At 34.7% G+C, this 23,737-nt stretch overlaps 1 protein-coding gene across 1 annotated transcript in view; it reads right to left on the bottom strand.

Moving 5' to 3' along the window:
* The window catches only part of LOC131856427 (leucine-rich repeat extensin-like protein 3), a 41,849-nt gene extending 19,293 nt beyond the window's left edge, over positions 1 to 22,556 (bottom strand). The window contains exon 1 of the mRNA XM_059208219.1: positions 22,392 to 22,556. Coding sequence (XP_059064202.1) covers positions 22,392 to 22,556 — 165 coding nt within the window. The remainder of the gene's footprint in view (positions 1 to 22,391) is intronic.
* Positions 22,557 to 23,737: the final 1,181 nt, after the last annotated feature.

Here is a 23,737-nt window from a genome sequence, read left to right as displayed (position 1 = left end):
ATGATTGGTTCTACCGGTGGAGGAGTATTCCCAACAATATTTAGGTCTGACTTTCTAATCCATTGTTTTGAGAATTCTTGCTTAACCTCTTCAACTTTTTCTTTTCCTTTCAAACTAGGACCTTTGTTGTCTGTCGGTGATCCTTTACTTCTACAGAATTTTGCAATATGCCCAATCTTGTTACATGCATAACAAGTCACATTATTTTTCTGAATAGCCTTTCCATAACCTATGCCGGTTTTTGTTCTGCGTTGATTAGATAAATGTCCAAATCTTCCACAAACATAACATCTCACATTCATTCTGCAATTTTCAGAGTTGTGACCAACTTTGTTGCATTTTGAATATTGACCGATGGGTGTGTTGATATTCTGATAATTTCTAGATCTACATTCATTTGCTCTATGACCATACTTATTACAGTTAAAGCATTTTCCATTGAATTTATAAGCATTAGGTTGCCTTACCAGTTTGTTATGATCCTTAGTGTTTGTAGTACCAGAGCTTTCACCAACTTCAAAGCCAATTCCAGAAGTGTCACCTTTAGGTTTTTTATTCTTCAGCAAGTTACCAAGTTCCTTTGAGCTTTTCTTGAATTTCTCTTTATGTTGATTTGCAGTATCAAGTTCTCTTTCTAAGACATCTTTCTATCTCATCAGTTCATTTGAGTCATTCTGAGTGTGCATCAGGTCTGTCTTCAACAAATAATTTTCATAGCTAAGTCTTGTGTTCTCATTTGCTGCATCACTTAGTCTTCTGGTCAATTCTTCTTCATTCTTCTTCCTATCTTCAATTTCCTTACAGAATCTCATAGTCATATCCTGCATCTCATTCTTTGTTGTCATGTTCTCTTGTTTTAGCTTGTTTATCATATCATTAAGTGATTCCTTTTCATCATTCTCAATTTGCATCTTTTCATAAAGTTCTCTTCTCTTATTTCTTGCAATAGTAAGATTCTCTTGAAGTGCTTGAATAATATCCTGGGCTACCTTTAGATCATCTTCTAGTTTGATGTTTTTCAATTTCTCTGCATCATAGTCTGAGAGAGCTGCTTCTAGCTGCTTCATCAGATTTTCCATCTCTACCGGTGTCAAGATCTTCCTCAAGATGTTAGGCTTCTGAAAATAGAGGACCAAGCTCCGATACCAATTGTTAGGATTCCCACAGATACTGAGAGGGGTGGTGAATCAGTATCTAACCGATGAATTGAATTTCTTAACTTAAAACATGTAGAACATATTATAACAGTGTACCGGTATGCAAGAAATATTGCAATAAACATAATTAAAAGCAACCACATGAAAAACACACCATAACACAAGGATTTAACGAGGAAACCCGGTGTGGGAAAAACCTCAGTGGGATTTGTGACCCACAATATTCACTTACTGGCCAATAAGAGAATATTACTTACAAGAGGGGCCTGCACATGCAGGAAGGCCAACTGCCTAGAGCTCACTGCTCAATGGGAAGTCTCACTGACTTACAATGATGGACTATATAAATCCAGTATCTTGTACTGCTTCAGAATAGCATCTATAATGCCAGATCCAGTACCGGTTTCTGCTCTTCTTCTTACATAAACCCTTAACCTATAATTCGCCTAATAGGTCTGCCTTATTTTGCCTAATATATTCCACTATCTTTCTTACAAATGTTCTACAATGATGCCAAGTCGGCTTACAAAGATTTTACAATAATAAAAAAAATATATTATAACAAAAATCCTGTCGGCCTTTGTGTCGGTATGCTTCCTTTCTCTGTCGATGTCGGTGGTTTGAGTGCCGGTGTAATGCCTTGTCGATGCCATAGGATTGTAACGTTGCCATCAATGACAAAACCTTCAATCACCTACAATGTCTCATTGGAGTGTGCATATGCCAACATGACCATCATTGGAGATGGGAAAAAAAAGAGGACAATGATGGTGGTCAATAGGCGACAAAGTTTAGAAGTGGCGATGTGGGAACAATGGGCTTAGGCATGGGTGTCAATGCCTAGTCTATGGGTGTTTTGAGTACCAACATAGATCGCATCGCACACATATTAAATGCTAACCAAAATAAAAGTAAACTTGTTGATACATAAAATGTGCCTACCAAGCAATACGACTGTCATGCAAAACAATAGATGTGCCACCAAAGTAAACCCCTACTAAAGCAATATACTTCATGGGTTAATAAACAATAAAGAATCTAATTATGGTACAAATGCATAAGTAAAGAACACATATTCATGGACCGATGCAGAAGATTTGAGTTGTTCTAACAAATGACCAACCCTACAAAAAGGGTGTGTATAGGTTGCAAAGTCAATAATGCCAGCTACAAAAATAATTTGATGTGATCAAAATTTTTAGTTTTTTCTTGTGATTTTTTGATAATATTTTTTTATAATAAAAATAATTTAGGAAAAAAATCACTCAATACAAAAGAAAAGCATAAAAAATAACACTTCTTTTTACTTTTTGCCAAAGAAAAAGATGCTATACTTGCACTCAGTGGACTATATGGTCTATTGGAGAAATTTTTATTTTTTTTAAATGGCCAAATTTAGAGTCAAAATTTATCTCCTAGACCTCCTGAATATAATGATGAGTTCGATTTGAATCGACAATACCTTGAACAAAATTTGTTTACCAAATCTAAGCTTCAAACCCTTGTTTGCCAAAGTTGCAAATGATGGCCAAATTGAATGAATTAAAAGACAAATCTAGCTTTTTCAAGTCTCCTAGACACGGTATAGCCAAAAATATTGCCACTATATCCAAAAGTGTTGGAATCACAAGATATCACAAAATAAAATGCAATATATACAATTTAAATATCTATGCAAACCCTTATTGATTCTCAAGATTGCATGAAAATAAGATCAAAATAGAAACTCAAATCACAATAAAAACTTGATGGTGGAAACTCTCTAAAAGGAAGGGGATTGCCAAATTCAGAGCTTTGAACCATGTTGAACTAATCATCCAATATCTTCAATTTGTAGCATCAAATAACCTCTACATGACAAGAGAGAAGAAACAACAAAAGATAACATTCCACCAAATCAAGAATAAAATATGATGATTGTGACAAAGATGATATTTTACAATGTTAGAGGTACCTTCTTTATATAGGCAAAGTGATGACATAATGTTAGACAAGATCATGATATGTGTCAAGTAATTTTATGACATGATACAACCAACTAAACAAATATTAAATGACCTAGGTAACAAACATTAAACAAAGATAAGATATGATAAGATATTATCTAGACAACAGAGACTTATAGAATACCACCTACGACCTAAGTAAACTTAAGTCATGTGAATATTTCCACACTAGGAACTAGCTAGGTAAGACCTTTATTACCTATACAAATCCCTATTCACACCAACACTTTTCATGTTTGAGAAATTGATTGTACCCCGATAAATGAAAAATAACCAATCAATATTACTTTAATATATTATCTCTAACTAATGAATAAGATATGGATCTTTATTTTGAAATCTTAGTATTCCTCAATATTTAGTTAGTTGTTTTTTTAAATTAAGGGGAATAGTTCATGGTTTTTATTTTTATATATTTGTAATGGTAGTGAAAATTATATACACATGTCCTTTTCTTTATGTTTTGGATTTATCACAATGATATTGTTTCTCAAAGTTTTATTTTTTATATACTTGTAATGGTGGTCAAAATTGCATACCATCTCTTTTATTTTTGTGTTTTCATTTCCAATAATTAGGTTGTCTTTTAAGGTTTATTATATTCTACGATTAGTAATGGTGGTGAAAATTGTATGCCTATGCACTTTTCTTTATATTTTTGGTTTGTGATTATTAGGTTGTCTTGAATGTATCAATTAGTGTGATAGATAGTCTATTTCACATTGAATTTGACAAGTAATAGTATAGTGGAAGATATTATAACACACTATTGTTTAATATTTTGGGATCATAGGTTTTTGGCTATTTTTTCAAATCATTTTTGTTATTAGGAGACAAAATTGCTAAATTTTTACTTTGACATCTTGTTTCAGATTTTCTTGTTATATTTTCAATTATAAGTGAGATTCGGGAGAAATCTAATACATGCATTCTTTTGTACAATATTAAACATAAATTTCTCTAGCTACACTGTAATACCCGCCAAAATACCCTAGAGAAATAATCTAAAAACTACTAACAATTTATTTTTTAACACATCCATTACATTATTCTAACATTAGCATATATCGATACAACATTATCCAACTGCAAGAACACATGAAACATCGAATATAACATCATAAATCCATTCTATGCAAGCGGATTAAACCTACTAACAAAAACAGATAACAAAATACATTCTTGCAACACATTTATTCCCTAGGGTATCTTTACAACACTACTTAGCAACATTCTATCACAACATCTATTTACCAAGAAGATCAAATTTCTTAATTCTCTAACCATTTACTTTCCATGCATCCAAATCATAACTAATACATATGCATACTCTTTCAATTAGTAATCTCTCGAGAAGGCAACATAGATTACATTTAACTATTCAATTCTCGTAAATTCCTAAATACTCAAGTAAAGCTTAAATGCACCTATTCTATTCCTTTCATCAATCATCCTAAGGCATAACATAACTCAATCCCAATGAATGAATATAAGTACAACCCAAAATCATATGTCTATCTCATTTCACAATCACATAAAATTCATAAACACATCTTACATATTGAACATTCTATACATTAAGGAATCATCAAAGCATTCTTCCTAACCTCTACATCATGTCCTTTCCACATTTACATATAGATACCTAACACAAAGATGCATAATCCCTTATATGATTAAATAATCTTATGCAAAGTCCCAAACACAAAGCATTTTCCTAACCTCTACATCATGTCCTTTCCACATTTACATATAGATACCTAACACAAAGATGCATAATCCCTTATATAATTAAATAATCTTATGCAAAGTCCCAAACACATATCATTATACAAATCATTTAACCTTTGGTGTCCATGATCACCTAGTTACTCAAGTATAGGTCAATGCTAACCATTTTATCTATCTATCTTTCATTTTATAGAATAACATAATACTATCCATCACATGAATGTAATCCATCTCAAGTAAAAATAAACTAATTCCATTCACATGATTACTTTAAACTCATACAAGCATCTACTACATCATGAAATAACCATAGATCTATACCTAATTCCAACATCAAGTCCTATTACAACTTCTTTCTCAAATACATGATAGTAAAATATAAAAATACATCATTTCCTTTACATACATATTTCATTATGATAAAAAGTCTTATTTTCATGAACATAGGAAACTAATTCCAAAGTCAAATCTCATGAAGAATCCAATCCACGCACGCAACACCAAGGAGAGTATCCCAATGGAAGAAGGCAATCAACCACCTAACCATGTGGAACCAATCAAGGAACCACCCCCTATGCTAGGATATGACAAAGGTTCCAACTCACACTCACGACCTAAGCTGACACCTATCTACCAAAGGATACATAAAGACTCGTCAAGACTCCAATCAAGAGATCACAACACAAAGTTGCAACACAAGGCTGAAATCATCAAGAGACCCTCTAGAGGCATAACCAATAAACAAAAGCATATGGACAATGGATTCATCTAGGGAAAGAGTGTCATTAGATGCCATCCTCACAATAGAAGGGGCCAAGCCTCACCCTGATAGACATGTGGAACCATCTCAACCTTGGAGCCATTCAAGGGTGATTGGTTTATCACTACAACAATCTTCCCAAGCTCATCCCGAGCACACATACTTCTAGGGCTATGAGGAGGGGAACACAATCAATTATTATCTTGTTTAGTAAATTCCTAATACCCAAAACCCACTAATCAATTATTTAAGTTATCACTTGAAATTACAACAAACCCTTCATGTGGTTCCAATAAGTTTAGACCCCCTCCTAAAGGCCTAAAGACCCTAGTCCACACATGAAAGGGCCCACTCTCCCTACCATGAAACATGACCATAGGGTGGAAATACATATAAAATACACAAATAACATAATTATGAGGGCCAAAGAAGGTACAAGAATAATCTCAACAAACTGAGCACTAACTGAGCAAAGAGGACTCATGAATCAAACTCAAAGAAAGAGGCCTTCACAAATGCAACATCAAAGATAAGCCAATCATGAATACAAACCATAAAAGAGACCCAAATAGAATCATATCCTCAACAATGAGGTATAACACATCCCATAGGAGTCATATAAACAATCTCTCAATAGCAAAGCATTATCCCTCTCATCAGAGCGTCAAATCGCATAGGAACACCTCAATGGTAAGGCATGAACCCTCTTACCAGAGAACATGAAACATCATAATAGATTAATATAAATAATAAAAACATCTTAAAATGCCAATACATACTGCACAAGCCTCTAGATCATTCACACTGACCAAAAATGCACTCAAACAAGCTAAAAACTAACTTCTAGAGACCCCTGGGATAGCTCAGCACCCCTGAAACCTAGGATGGTATTCCTGGTAGGTATGGTGGAATTTTTTGCATGTATGATAGTGTTTATGGTCAGTATGATGACGTTTCTAGTCTCTAGGGTGGTGTTTCTGGTCATTTCGCTTGAATCTACAAATCAAGACCTCAACTCTCATGGTAAGTTTGTCAGAGCATATGGTATGAATAGTGGTGTTCTTGGAATGTAGGGTAGCATTGCTGGCATGTAAAGTGGCATTTCTGGTACATCCTGTAGTGTTCCTAAGTGATTGCATAGCGTTTACGGTAAATGTGCATAGAACAACTCAATACTAATGGCTTAGGAGGGGTCTCAAAAAGACTCAGGAGTATAAAACAATTTTCCTAATGTAGAAAGATGGTCTAAAACACTCAAATGACCTCAAGGACTACTAGCATACTCATCTCATTCTTCCTAGTAAAAATATGCAGAAGAAAGTCTCTTTCCTATTGAGCATAAACTGAGAAATATGAATCCAAAACCACAAGGGAGAGAGAGAGAGAGAGAGAGAGAGAGAGAGAGAGAGAGAGAGAGAGAGAGAGAGAGAGAGAGAGAGTCAACAAAAGAGAATCAAGAAGTAAAGACAAGGTATAAATACATCCAAAACAAGTGGAAGGAAGAGTCCACATGCTCATAGAGTAGTCACAAAAAAATCACAGTAATCACAATGAAAATGTAAAACCAAATTTGCACTTTCCCCATTCCAAACTTGCCTAATAGATTGAAATCCATTAAGGTAGTTCATTTCCACAATAAATCAATCTCCAAGAGCAATCCAAATTCAAAATTGCAGACACGGAGAAGACAAACTTTTCCGGAAAGAAAATGCAGAAGTAAGAGCCACCAACCTGCAATTCGCAAAACCAAAATTGAAGTTTAAATCTGAAATTGTCAAGCCTTCCCAAATCGAAAACGCAATCCAATCTCCAAATTGAATTCAAAAATCCTCTTGCAATGATCTGCCAGATGACTAACCCATGCACAGACTAGCAAGCCAGAATAAATAGGAAAAATTAAATTGAAGACTACAGTTTTCTCAACTAATAGAAAAATTCCAAAAAACCATGTATCTTACTTACCTTTACGAAGTTTGAAAAAGGCATAATAAAAATATATATTTCTTACCTAATCAATCAAGCCAACCAATCAAAAATAAGGGTAGGTAAAAATAAATCAAACTCAATTACTTTAGTATAGATATGACAATTAATTGGGAAATACAAATACTTCCTCAAAATTCAACGGTAGGTAACAATATTATTTGCAAATAATATTCCATATTTTAATTAAATAATTGCCCACCTAATAATTTATAATTAATTATCATTATTAATGTTAACACCAATAAATAAATAAAATAAAATAAATAGAACTCAAATAAATAATTAAATTAAAATCAATAAATAAAAGTCATCTCAATAATAAATCAAACAAATTAAATAATTAAATAATAAACAAAGCTCAATTAATTCTTAATAAATTAAATTAAATAGATTAATTACCTAATTCGATTCTTAATTAAAATGAATAATTCAATCATGCAATAAAGCCAACAATCAAGCCATGACTGACCAAAATAAGAAGCCAGCGAGATTTTACCTCATGACCTATGAAACAAGGTGAAAGAGACTTAACCAATACACCACATCTCTTAGTTGACCCTAAAGGGATATCAACCAAGAAAGACATCAAGATAGAGTAACAAGATATACATCTTCGACCAAGAGTGTGTGAGGGAAACTATGTCATCTCTGACAACTTGCAATTTGGATAAAGACACACTCAGACCTGTGGAGCCAGGTGGAGTCAATGTCTGGTACCTGCAAACCTACATCAAAATCCAACATGACATATGCAATACATTTACCTCGCAATAAACAGATAAGTGATAGAGAATCGCGACGACATATCCCGCTTGCAATGAGTGATATGGTATCATCTCTACTCACGAAGGCAGTCACACAATATAATACCAAAATAACACATAGAATCATCATGAAGTAGGGTTAGTATCATCATTAGTCTCATAATCCATATAAACAATAATCATATATAAATCCATGAGCCATATAAATCCATCCATCTAGGAGATACCATATATCAGCATCCATAAGAATCAAGTATCATATAATAAGTCTTGCATCATCAATCGTAAAAGTTTCCAATCATAAAGAGTCATAACAAATACCATGAATCCACATAAGGTCCTAGTATCATAAATACCATCTCAAAATAGTAGAAGAGTCGTAAACAACCATCCAATTATCCATCATAAGTCTAAATAAGTCTATCAATGCGCAAATCAAAATGCGAGTCTAGGAGGGACACTACATACACAAAGAAGAAACCATTTGTTCTATGAAGTTGCAAAGTTTAGATTGTAATGTTTCTCTACTATGTAGTTGTGTAGAACTCCCTTTCGATGCCTTGGGCTGATTTTATACCTAATTTATGTTTAAGGGCTTGTCTTTTGGTTGTAGTATCTTGCATTGTTGTGGAATTCCCCCCCCCCCCAAAAAAAAAAAAAAAGATTGTAATGTTGTTTTGTTGCACGTAGTTATGTGCAACTCCCTTTGTATGCCTTGGGCTTATTGTAATCCTGATTTTTGGTTGTTGTGACTTGTATTGTATGATTAATATTTACTTATAGATAGTTTATTGATTTCCCTCTTCGTATGTATTTTATTTATTTGCATTGATTCAATAATATATATACATAATTACATATATTTTTATTTGTATTTTATTTCTTTGCATTGTTTCAATTATATACATAGAATTTTTTCTTAAAACCCATCATTACTCATCACCAAAATTCATCCCATTCCTTAAACATTGTTTTTCCCCCTTGGAACACATACACAAAGGTAAAATTTATCTTGATTAGTACATTTAGACTTTGTTTAAGTGCTTAAGCATTTCAATAGTTTGATGTATCTTTCTTACACTCTCATCAATTCATCTATTTGGTATATACTTTTATTATTCATTTCACTAGATAACCCTCATGTAGATTGTGAGTATAGTATAGACTTAGAGTAACTATCTTGTCAGTATTTATCTTTTGATGCTTGTTTATTTTATTTCCCTACTATCCACATTGCTTGTGCATCTTATTAACCTAACATTCATGCTCACCCATCTCCTAGGGTTATAAATGTTTTTCATGCTAATGAGATTTTACATGATTATATTATAGCTGGCCATACACATCAAAAGTTAAGTAGAAGGAAAAAATGCAATAACTAGCTTTATCATTTAGTATAGCCGATCAATCTTATTTTCTAGCTGAACTCTCATATATGGAATCCAAATAAATTGATGTCATTAAACAAATTCACAATAATAATGTTGATATATCTTTTCAGGATCTAATGTGCACATCACCTTTGTATAAGGATATCATCAAAGTCTTTTAAAAATATTTAAATAAATTTATATAGCACTCTCGACAATTGCTAAAATATTTAGTAGAGCCTATTAATCATAAGGAACATCTTGCTATTATATTTATGGAATATATCTCCCATATGATCTAGTTATAAATGAATCTTTTCCTTTGCATATTGTGGTGTAATATGGCAACTTAACATTAAATGTTCTTTAGTTAACAATAGATCCAACTTGAGCATATGCATCATATTTGTTTGTTTAATGTTCTTTAGTTAACAATAGATCCAACTTGAGCATATGCATCATATTTGTTTGAAGAAATCAAATATAGATGTCTCTAAACTTACAACTGTCGTAGGTAAAAATCATCTTAATCAAGACAATCAATTAGAATCAAAGGGAAATCACAAATCCCTATCTAATCAAATAATTCTAACAAACAAGACAATGAAATAATGCAATATCAAACAAATAAGAATTAAAATAATTCAAATCAAACTCCCTATTCCAAGATTGCATATAGATTCCATTGCTCTTCTCTTCTTTGTGGTATGATGGCTCTTAGATATTGCGCTGGTAACCTGCAAGTGACACAAAGATTCAAAGTTCGTGATTATTGAAAATGGAGATTGAATGCTCAATTTATAGATTTTTGGAGAAGATTGATTGAAAGGTGGAACAAATTGATCAAGAGGTGGAATTCGGGTGAGCTCAAATGAAAATTGATAGTTGAACTGCTCATTGGAGGAGTGAAACTCAATAGATTGAATAGATTAATTGAGTCAACTGATTGAGAAAAAGCTGATTGAAGGAAGAAAAAGAATGATTGGAGGAAATAAAGAGGATGACAAAGAAAGCTTAATTTAAAAAAAGCTAACTAGAAGATGAAAATAGAGATTGGAGAGATAATTGAATTAATTAATTAATTTAGCATGTGCTTGCATTTTAACTTAGATTTTTAATTTAATCTTTGCATGATATTTATTCAAATAATTGAATTTATTTAAATTCAATTTAGTATTTGAATATGTTTAGAACTTGACTTTGATTTTCAATTTGGCTTTTGAAATCATGCACATGTAATTGGATATTTAGAAGAATTAGAAGAAATTAAATGAAATTAGAATTTGGGGATTTGGAAATGGAAGAATTAATTAGTTAATTAAATAATTTAAAGAAACTATTTAATTATTTAGAAATGGAACTTAATTAAATAATAAAGATTATTTAAACTAAAGGATTAAATCACAATTAATTAAATAATAGATATTTAATTAATATTTAGAAGATGGTTGAATGATTAGATGATTAGAGATAGAAATTGAGAACTAATTTATTTAAATAATAAAGATTATTTAAATTGGGGAATTAATTAAATAATAAATATTTAATTAATATTAGAAAATGGTTGAAAATGATTAAATGATGAAAGAATAAAAATAGAATAATTAGTAAGATGATGAAGAAATATGAAATTAGAAGAATAAGATTAATTAACTTAATTAAAGAATTAAAGAATTATTTAATCAATTAGAGGAATAGTTAGTACATGATCAATGAGACATTTTTAGGTGTCTACATTTGCCCCTCTTTGAGACAAAGTTGAAACGACATTGTTTCAAAGAAAACAAAAAATTGTGCCCCAGTATGCCTTGGTACTATTGTATAGTGTAAATATGCCCCCTCGGAAAAGGTGGTCAGAAAATTCCAAAATTGAGACCATGTTTTTGATAATAGTGTAACGAGAAAGCGTGTGAAGGTTCGTGCGATTTTGAGATCATTTGAGTAGGCTACAATGTGTTTGAAGCTGGTGGGGACCACGGGCGTCGAGGTGTCAAAAAAACCCTAATTTTGAGCTATAAATAGAGATTTTTAGGTTTTCATTTGCTCATTTGCACTTTGGTTATTTCTCTGTTTTTCTCTGCAATTTGTGTGCTTTTATCTGAGTATTTGATCATCATGGTTGGTTATAGAGCTCGATTGCATTTGTCTGACCGGGTATGTTCATATCAGAGACCTCCTGGGACTGGCGGCATGGTATTTTTCCAAATTTTTCCTAATTTTTGGCATGCTTTTTGCTATTTCAAAAAAAAATGCATGATCAATTTTTGCATTAGATTACGCATAAGTGTTAACTGTACCGCAAATGCTTTTACTATCACGTATGCGTCTTAAGTGTTACACATTAGCTTTAAACGTACCACATTCGTGTATATCTTTATGCATAAGTGTTTATTGTTACGCAAGAGCTCATATCATTACGCATTAGCATCAAATGTCACTCAAGAGTCATTATTGTACCGCATTAGTCATAACTATCATGCATTTGTTGTATGTGTAATTTTTGTCATGCATTTTGAAAAAATTTATTGATTTTCATGATCCAATATCTGATATTTTCAACATTTTCTCATTGCAGGAGAACATTGGAGTGTTATACTGCCGACAAAGCAGATCCATTGGACTTGATCTTCGAGCGGATTTACTTGATGAGGAGATTGAGCATATTCGACAGCTTGGTCTTTATCATGTTTTACACTTGCCAGAGGTTACGGCCAATAGGGCCATGATTATAGCTTTGATAGAGCGGTGGCATTCAGAGACTTGTTCATTCCATCTTCCGACTGGTGAGGCATCCATCACATTAGAGGATGTATGGCGTATACTACATATTTTGATTCATGGTGAGAGAGTTGTGTATGACCATGATGATGGCATTGCTGGATTATGCGCACTTTTCAAGTGTGAGATTCAGTACTTACAGATGAGTGACCGTTATGACATCCCTTGGGCCCGATTAGACTATGATGACCCGACCATTGTGTTATGTGGTGTTGTTGGTGGTTTGCTATTACCTGATTGATGAGGTCATGGGTTTCCAGTTGGATGGGGCAAAGTGCTCCATGATATGATTGTTCATCATCAATTGTATGCTTGGGGACCTTATCTACTTGCCATGTTGTACTATCAAATGCATGGTATTGTGTATCTTGGATATCGTTCGATCAGTTGTGGTGTGACTTTGCCTCAGACATGGGCATGGGAGCACATTTCTATTTCTAGGCCTATCATTCATGTAGATTTGCAGCCTGGTGAGCCTTATGCTTTCAAGTACACAGTAGGTATTAGACACAGGGGTTCAGGGAACACCTTATATTGGAGACATCAGTTGGACATTGTGCAGCATTTTATTTGGAGACCATACTTGGATTTCCCCGGTTGGCCCAATGATGTAATGCACTTTCCTTTCTACCATCAGCAAAGATATCTTATTGGTAGGACCTTTGAGACCCAGCAGATCATTGAGATGTATCTTCCAGGACGGGTTCTGAGACAGTTCGGAGAGGTATAGGTGACACCTGTGGTTACTGCATACTTTTCTTGAGTATCTCATGAGGTTTCAGATTGGGGTATGTGTATACATCCTTATGTTTCTTCTGTTGAGTTTGATGCTCTGCAACCATTACTCTGGGGTTGGGGTAGAGGTGCAGCTGATCTAGGTACGATAGTGGAGTATGATGCATGGTTTGCTCGGCACAGGCCAGTGCCACTTACTGATCCTAATGTTCCCATTACAGCACAATAGATTTGGCATCCTAGACAGTGTTTGAGGATAGTCGCAGGGGAGGGATCCATAGGAGGAGAGGGTGGAGCTGAGGGAGGAAGTGGTGGAGATGAGGGAGGAGGTGAGGGATGAGAGGAAGATGAGGATATAGACATCGGTGGAGACACTGAGTCTATTAGTAGTGAGGACAACGATGATTCTTCTGAATCATCGAGCAGTGAGGGTGGGGATGACGATGAGGATATGCCTGAGTTGGAGGATGTGCCTAGTGCAAAGGGTGGGAGAGGACAGGGTGGTGAGGAGGATGAGCTACAGATTCTTAGAGCGCAGGTCTGGAGTTTGGAGGATGAGGTCACTAGAAGAGATGTCGAGCGGGAGACCTACTGTGCAGACTATGGTGCCCTTGATGCTAAGAGAGACCATCTCTAGAGAGAGAGAGATGAGGCAGTGCAAAGATGTTAGATCACTATGGATGTCTTTGATCATCTTTTTAGAGTAGGTACCGATGCACGTGACCAGGTAGACAGATATTTCACTACTGCACAGGAGGCTATTTATTATAGACAGGCATATGAGAGAGCCATCCTTGAGGGTCAGAGAGATCCTAGCTTCAGTGCATTCATGGGAAGGAGATCAAGTAGATCTACTTCATGACAGACTAGTAGTGGTGGCATTATGGGACGACCTCGACATCCTGGGGTAGGATCTAGTGGACAGGATCCACCTGCTGACAGAGGCAGTGTTGGTTGATCATGTTATCTGAGCCTTCGGGCTTATTTATTGTATTCACACACATTATCATTTTTGAGTTATATATATATATGATATGCGGGCTTTGATAGTGACCTATTTATGTTTTTCTTTTCCTGTATGCTTATATGATGCTATGAGTTTTGTGATGCATATCTATTTGATTCTATATGATTGTGAAATGCAATGGTAGTACATGTATGTATTAATGATGCAAATGAAATCTAAATGAATGCAATGAAATCTATAATGAATGCAAATGAATCTATAATGAATGCAATGAATCTATAATGAATGCAATCTATAATTAATGCAAATGAATCTATAATGAATGCAATGAGTCTATGTAAATGAATCTAAATGAATGTAAATTAATCTATATGAATGCAATGAATCTATATGAATGTTTTTTGTATGATAATGGTTGAGCCAATTTTAACTCAAATACACCTTGAAGAAATGTTAGTTAGATGATGGAGAGAGAAATTGATGATAGAAAGAATGTGATTTAGACAGAAGATGAGAAATCAACAAACTATCAATAAGCAAATGAGATGAGAATGAAATTGAAAGAATCACGAACTTGTGTCACATATTTTATTGTGTCAATATATATTCATCACTGAGTCTTATTATTGAACAATGAAGCTTAGCACGTCAGGGTATAAGGAACCAAGATGCAAAGATATCTCATTGTAGAAACAAACACCTAGTAGACAAGGAGTGAACCCTCCATTCTGGTAATTACACTAGGGGTTGAGGTATGTGTGGAATCCAATAGCTGGAAGCTCCTATCACAGACACCCACTAGAGCAATTTCCCTAGAATTTCATCGGTTCACACCACAAACAACAAACAAAGAAAAAAGATAATGCCCATCATAGCTCCTCTAATCACTTGTAGACATCCTTGAGTAACATAGGAACAATATCTGTCGCCAAATGATAAAAGATAAAGACTGACCCGGACAAAATTCAGCAGCTATACTAGCCTTGTGCCTTCGTTCTCAGTTGCTTGATGTGATGGTTGATAATGTCTGATCTCATAAAGTTGCAGACCTCGTTTAAGACTGACCTATCTGATTTCGAGTGTGTCATCTTCTGTTTAAGACAAGATAATGATCACTTTGATATGGATATGATACAATTGATAAGACAGTTTGATTAGTTGACTGCAGATGTTTGACTGGATAGTCATATCCTTTGTTAACTTCATGCTAAGTGTTTGTTGGATATCTGCTAGGGTATTTGTTTCTCACAAGACATTTTATTGCAATTTTTTTGATTGATTGATTGATTTTTTATTTTTAGTTCTTTTCCAAGAGTTTTTTCGATGTTTTTGGATTATGTGGATCGATATTTGAATATTTTTGGTTGATTTTTTCAGGACTTTTATGGATGTTTTTTGTTGTTATTTTTTCCATATTTGAATGTTTTGGATGATTTTTTCAGGACTTTATATGGATGTTTTTAGTATTTTGACTTTTTTCACTGTTTTTGGATTTTGATTTTTTCAATGTTTTTGGATTTTGATTTTTCCAATGTTTTTGGATTTTCTGTTTTTCAATGTTTTTGGATTTTGAGTTTTTCAATGTTTTGAGATTTTGAGTTTTTCAAAAAAAAAAAAAAAAATTCAAGACCTTATATGATTTTTTAGGATTTTTTCAGGACTTTATATGATTTTTTAGGATTTTTTCAGTTATGCCCCCAGTGTGCAAACCTGTATGACATGATGATCTGTAGAAAGTATGTGGAGACAAATGAATTTTTGACATGACCTATGTGAATGCAATATGCATGATGAAGATGCATTTCCTATTCTAACAAGGTTGACTATGTTTGTTTTAGCATTTCTAATACACCCATTGAAAATGGAGGTGCAAAACATTTCCTAGATAAGTAGTCAATCGACCCTTAAGGTCCCTTGGAACATTCAAATCAACACACTTAGTGACTAGGATTTACAAATGGAGACGTGGAAAACTTCCCCATTGGTTCTTGAAACTTTGATCTTCTTTTGCCCATGTGTGTGTAGAGAGTTAATTCATGCTCTTGTGTTCACTAAAGATCCTTAGCATCCTATATGACTAGCTACATGGATTATTCTAACTTCAAAAGAATCTCAAATAGAACCTTGAGAGCTCCGACGAGGTTATAGACTGTAATTTATCAAATATTGCTCCATTGCCAGTAGGCGTTCATAGCCCTGATGGAGTTACTTGCATGTTCACATAGTCAAGCTTTTTGTCGCACTTGCATGCGTGATATTCAATTATATATCATTTCTCTTTTGCCTTGAGATGGATATTTGGCATAGCTCTTTTTCTTTTTTTATTTTCTTTCCTTGATTTGTAAGTAATGAAACCTACTTAGGTGTGACAATTACAGCGGCGCTGAAGTAGAATTTTAGATTTTTCACTAGTCATATGATCAACTAGGTATCTCGAGTGAATTAGAGATTTATTATGTTTGAGATATAGCAATTGATAGATTTTGGGTTAACAAATCTCAAATAGTAAAATCACTACCCAAACATGAGTAAAGCGTCGTCACAGGATAATGTTGAAAATGAATGACCTTAGGACCTCAAAGACTTCATGTCCAAATATCTAAGAAAGGAGATGACCCTTATTTCTCTTGAATGCAAATAGATGATTAAACTTGAACAGTTGCCTTGTTTTATTGATGTTGCTATATGTAATTGCGGGCATTTTTCAGAATGCGATGCATTTGAAAAAGAAACTATATGTAATGTAGTGTTTTGAATAATATGATATGCAATGCAAAAAGTAAAACCTAAACTACATAGCCCTTAGGTATAATATTGCTTAAGGTGCATGTTGTTCATAAGGTCAGATAGTGGATCTCCCTCCATGGTAGCCAAATTATATGCTTCATTGCCTATAACCCTTGTTATGATGAAAGGACCTAGCAAGTTAGGTTCAAATTTCCCTGGCCTTTCTCGTTCTGCTAGGTTCCTTTGATTCTCTTTAAGGACTAGATCTCCCACTTTAAAATCTCATGGGCAGACTCTTTTATTATAACTCTGTCTCAGTCTGTTTTGATATCCTTGTAGATGGTTGAATGTTGTTTGTCTTTTTTCATCAAGAGTTTTGAGTTCTTGTAACCTTGCTACCCTGTAGTCTTCTTCTAATATGATGTTTTGTAAAGAAACTCTTAGAGATGGTATTTAGGTTTCAATGGGGAGTATTGCTTCGGTACCATAGACCAAGGAATACGGTGTTGCTCCTATAGGTGTGCGCACTCCTGTTTTGTAAGCCCAAAGAGTGGGATTTAACTGGAGATGCCAGTCTCGTCCTGTATCAGTGACAACTTTCTTAAGAATTTTCAATATTCCTTCACTTCCTGGTTCTTAAATGGACGTCCATTATCTATCACGAAGCACATTGGAACCCTGTATCTACATATAAAGTAGTTGAGCATGAATTTTGATATCTTTTTTCCAGTGGTGTATGTAAGAAGAATTGCCTCAACCCATTTGGTAAAGTACTCAGTGGTTGTTAATATGAACTTGTGTCCATTGGAAGAAGTGGGGTTGATTTTACCCACTAGATCTAATCCCCATTGTGAAAATAGCCATGGTGATGTAATGGGTTGAAGATCTTGTGTTGGTGCATGAATGAGGTCTCCATGCATTTGGCATTGTTTACACTTTTGTACATATTTGTAAGCATCCTTTTCCATGGTTGGCCAGTAATAACCTATTCTTAACAACTTCTTTGACAATGGTGGACCACTTTGATGAGCCCCACAAATTCCATCATGGACTTCTTTTAAGGCAAGGTGTGCTTCATTCTCATCAAGACATTGGAGAAGAGTTCCATCAAAGCCCTTTCTGACAAAGTATCAGCTATAATGGTGTATCTAGATGCCTGATGAATAAATGTCTTCTTTTGATTTTTGGACAAATCTGGTGACATGTATTGAGTGTGTAAATATGTATATATTTCATTGTACCAAGCTGATTCTGGACCTACAATTCTACACACATGTTCTGCTGAAGGAGTCTCATAAGCTGGTAGCATCAACTATTCTATGATAAACTCAGACTGAGTTTCATTAGTAGGCATATTAATCAGAGATCCTATGGTAGCCATTGCATCCGCTGCCTTGTTTTGTATCCTTAGGATTTGTTCAAAGGTGATTTTGTTGAAGTGCTCTTTGTAATCTTCCACTAGCTTCTTATAAGGCATGAGCTTGTCATCCTTCATGTTGTAATCATCATTGACCTAGTTTACAATAAATTGTGAATCACCATAGACATGTAATTCTGGTATTCTCCATTGTATAGCTATACGAAGTCCTATGAGGAGAGCTTCATATTTAGCTATATTGTTTGTGCATGGACAATTTATCCTAAATGATTTTGGTATAGAATCCCCTTGGGTAGTAATGAAGAGAATCCCTACTCCAGATCCATGACTTGTATATGACCCATCAAAGTATAATTTCCACATTAGGGATGTTGTCAATGTAAACACTGATTCATCTGGAAAGTCTATGAGTAATGGATGATTGTCTTGTAAAGGAGCCTCTGCTAACTAATCTACTATGATTTGTCCTTTAATAGCGTTTCTTTCTATGTACTCTATGTTGAACTCACTCAAGATCATAACCCATTTAGCCAATCGGTCGGTCAATGTTGCTCTGCTCAATAGGTACTTGAGTGGATCAAAGTGTGCAATGAGTTGTACTTTATGACTTACCATGTAATGCCTGAGCTTTTGGGATGCAAAGATTACTGCTAAACATGATTTCTCTATAGGGGTATAATTAAGCTCATATCCAATCAAAGTCCTACTTATATAATAAATGGCTCTTTCTTTTCCTTTGTCATCATGTTGTGCCAGCAGAGCTCCTAGAGCTGAGTTTGTTGTTGGTATGTATAACAATAGAGGTTTTCCTAGAGCAGGTGATGCTAACACTAGTGTGTTTACAAGATAATATTTTAGAGCTTGGAAAGCTTCCTGGCATTGTTCTGTCCATTTAAAAGTAACTCCTTTCCTAAGTAAATGCTGGAATGGGTGGCACTTATCTGCCAACTGTGCTATGAATCTCCTTATGGATTGCAGTCTTCCTTGTAACCCTCAAAGTTTTTTAAGTGTTGATGGAGGTGGCATATCAATGATTGCTTTGACCTTGGAAGGGTCTACTTAAATTCCTCTGTTTAATACTATGAACCCTAGCAGTTTACCTTTTGTTACACCGAAAACACACTTCTTCGGGTTTAGTTTGACATTATACTGCTCCAACCGATCAAATATTTATGCAAGGACCATGAGGTGACCTTCTCTTGTTTTTGATTTGGCCAATATGTCATCCACATAATCTTCCATTATGTTGTGGATCATGTCATGAAACAATGTTGTCATAGCTCTTTGGTATGTTGCTCCAGCGTTTTTGAGACCAAATGGCATCACATTCTAGCATTATGTTCCCCATCGACATGTAAAGGATGTTTTATGTTGATCTTCTAGTGCAATTTTAATCTAGTTATATCCTGAGAAACCATCCATTAAGGATAGCATTTCTTTTCCAGCTGTTAGGTCAACTATCATATCAATATTGGGTAGCGAGAAGTCATCCTTAGGACAAGCTTTATTTAGGTCTCAGAAATCTATACATATTCTTATTCCTCCTATGGGCTTAGTCACAGGTACCAAGTTGGATATCCATTCCGCGTAATCAATAGGTCTTATGAAGCCTACATCCAGCAACTTTTATAGTTCTATCTTAACCAGTAATGCAATACTAGATGCATTTTTCTCAATTTTTGCTTGTAAGGTTTAACTCCTGGTATTAGAGGTAAATGATGCAACACTAACTCGGGGTCTAAGCCTGGCATATCTGAATAGGACCAAGCAAAGTTGATAGGTTGTTGCTTGAAGAAATGAATGAATCTGTCTTTTTCTTCTTTGCTTAGTGATTTTGCCAGATGGATGTTATGTACAACCTCCCCTTCTGGTATGTTTACTTCTTTTGTTTCCTCTATAAGCAATGTTGAACTTTCTCTTTCCATAGAGAGATTACCCAAGTCACTTTTTCCATTATGGGTAGTTTGATCCTTATCTTTTGGTGTAGAAACACTTTCTTCTCCAAAGTATGTTGTTCTATTCAGGTCTACAGCAAACCCTGCTTTGTGATCTCCTTGTGGAAATCCCTCTCTGACTCCGAGAAATTCTGAAATTGCTCCGTCATTTTCAAACCAGTCCAGTGTTGGTTTTCCTTCTTTCCCCCAATCAATCAAGTGTGAATGTACGAGGGGTAAATCTTTACTCCCTTCTTTAGTAGTCTCTAATAACATGAGGACTTGATTGTTTGAATGACTTTGTGTATTTTCATCCTCTATAAGATTTATTTGATACCTTGATATTACACTTTCTGGTGGGCTAGAATCATGTAGTGATAAGAATTTGTGGTCATGAGAGTCTGTATCACTTTCGATATATGTTTCATCGTGTGAGCTATCATCAATTATTTCTTCTTTTTCTTGCCTCTAATTCTGGTGTAGATTGACTCGTCTTCTGTGTACATTAGTTACCCTTCTTAAGCATGATATAAGTCTGCAATTTTTCTTTATCTAATTCATTTGGTTGAGCCTGAGTAGTTTCTCATGGTAGAAGTAGTGACAATAACCATGGATGAGATTCAAGTGGTGGTGGTAAACCTACATCTGTTGCTACATAAGCCTATACTGTTGTGTCAATAAATGCATCATTTTGTAACTCAGTGGTAGGTTCTTGTAATAGTTGTCTCATGTTGTCTCCATCTAATTCTGCACTAGGTGATGTAGATACCTCATTACTTGTTTGTGATGAAGATGGAAACACCCATGTGGACAAATCCCTTTTTGATATGTAGTCTGACGGTTTGCTTGGTCTATTAAGTACATCAAGTGTACATTGTCTTACTTCTGCGATATGTTGTACATGCTTATATCCCAGTCCTTGATTCCCTAGATTATCATTAGGAACAATAGGTTCTAGCCTTCCTTGTTTCTATAACCCCAGGCATGTGGTACCATCATATCCATGTCTTTGGAGTATTTTGAATCCATTTCCATATTGATCTGTGTGTATTCTGGGTATTGTCATATGATCTTCTTCTCTATATATCCAATGATTAATATCATCATTCAGAGATTCTTCTTGTAAGTCACCCCATCTAATGAAAGAGCATGAGTCTGTGTAGCAGATAATTTATTTTCCTTTGTCTTGGTTTTGTACTGTATTGTGAGGTTTTCCAAAAGACTTAGGAGAAAGAGACAATTGTTTCCCACTTAAAGTATTTGCAATAGAATACTCTCCACAACCCATATCTTTTATCTGTAAGGAGGATGTTGTAGGCATATCCATTTTTGTTTTTGTGATTTTTAATGCCTCCAGTTGTGTAGTGAGAGGTGTTGCCTGATTGATAGGTACCTGATTATCCACACTTTATTTCAAGTAATTGCAATTTTGGAAGGGAGTTTGATCACCCCTTATGGTGATTTCAATACCATTGTATGGGAATTTCACACACTGATGAAATGTGGATGGTACTGCTTGCATGGTGTGGATCCATGGGCAACCCAATAGCATGTTATATCCTAGTTCTTTGTCTAAGACTTGAAAAGTGACCTCTATTGTTATGGGTCCCACTTGTACTAGTAATGTTACACTGCCTTTTGATGGATGTTCTTCATCATCGTATGCCTTTATATTTATCCTCTTGGAAGAATCAATGTGAAGTTCAGAATATCCTAGTGCCTTAACCAGCTTTAAAGTACAAATGTTGAGACCAGCTCCTCCATCTATGAGTACTCTTCTGATTCTTCTCTTATGAACGTAAGCTTCCAGATGTAGTGGGTCATTATGAAGCAGTCTATCACTAGGAATATCTTGTTCTGTGAATGTGATACGTGTGCCTTGTGTGAAATTCCCTACCATAGACTGGAAGGCATTTTCATCTATATCTTTGTCCACTACTGACTCTTGAAGTGCTTTATCCAATATAGCTCTGTGAGTGAGTGAAATACGCAAAAGTTCGAATAATGATATATGTGCTAGAGTTTTCTTAAGTTGTTTAACAACATTGTAAGTTCCTACTGTAGGTGGATGAATTGGTGGTATCCCTTGTAAAGTTACCTTTGATCTACGAGTAACCACTGCATAGTCTCTGTTTCTAGGAGTTATGGTGATTGTAGCGACTGTATCATTTGACTTACAAGCTTTGTCTATATCATAAGCTGTCTTATCAAGATTTATGTTAAATCCTTCTTCATAGTCTTTAAGTGTAAGTTTGACATCCATGATATGTTCTATGAGTTCATCTTCAAACCAACCTGAGTGAGATGGTTGATCATGCCCCCAGTCTCTGAGACAAAGATTTATATCATCATCGTACTTCGGTGCCTCTGATATCATGCAAATTTGGTTATCATCTATGTGAGTATCTTGTTATTTCTCATCTTGATCAACTGTTTCTTGTGGATCATTATTTGCTATATCTCTTGAGCTAATGGCATGAATAGTGTAGTCGTATGAGACCTTTGTGTAGTTAGTTGTATTGTCTTGGGTACCTAATGTGGTAGCTTTCCCTTTGTCATGCTTAACAAAAGGATCCTTAAAAATCATATGATTTGTGTTTGTTGAAGTTTTATCAGTATCGATTGTGATGTCTCCTTGGTCTATCATATCTTGGACCAAGTTTCTCAATTTATAGCAACTGGCTGTTTTGTGATCTTTAGTCTGATGATAATCGCAGAAATCATTATCATTCCACCATGTGGGTTTGAAAGGACCTGGTTCATACACTCTTACTTCAGGTAAAGTGATTATGTTTGTTTGTATTAACTTTTTGGGTGCTGACTCAATAGGTTCTCCTAGAGGTGTGTAATTTCTCCTTGAAGCATTTACCCTAGGGTATCTTGTATTCATGTTTTGTGTAGCATTTACATTTGTGGAGGTCATGTTATATGTGGATTAGCTAACTGACTCATTCCCAAAGATAAAATGGTTTGAGTTTTATTTATTGTTCTAGCGTCTACAATACCATCATTGGTCACATTTTTGTTTTTCGACCAAAACTTAGATTTGTCATTGTTGTTGGTGTTTGCCATACTTAATAAGACCTTATTCTACTAGTCCCTTCTCACATTTGAGAGCTTTTTTTGTGATTTGTTTGAATGTGGTTAAACATTGCATTTGTATCAGATATTTAATCTTGGGAATCAAGTTTTCTGTGAACATGTCCACTTGCTCTGTTTATGGGATAATTGTTTTGCATCTCCTATAGAGAGCCCTCCATCATTGTATGAAGGATGCAAATGTCTCATTCTCATATTGTTTAGTAAGTCCATCAATGTTACTGGGGTGTCAATGTTGTGCAAGAAGTTTGCAATAAATTGTTCAGCTAATTCTCCCCATGATGTGATGGTTGGTGGTAAATGTGAAAATCACTCTAAAGTCGGGCCTCCCAGACTTTTAGGAAA

This window comes from Cryptomeria japonica, chromosome 7 (genome assembly GCF_030272615.1).
Source record: "Cryptomeria japonica chromosome 7, Sugi_1.0, whole genome shotgun sequence".
NCBI lineage: Eukaryota > Viridiplantae > Streptophyta > Pinopsida > Cupressales > Cupressaceae > Cryptomeria > Cryptomeria japonica.
This window is presented reverse-complemented; position numbering and strand designations above follow the sequence as displayed.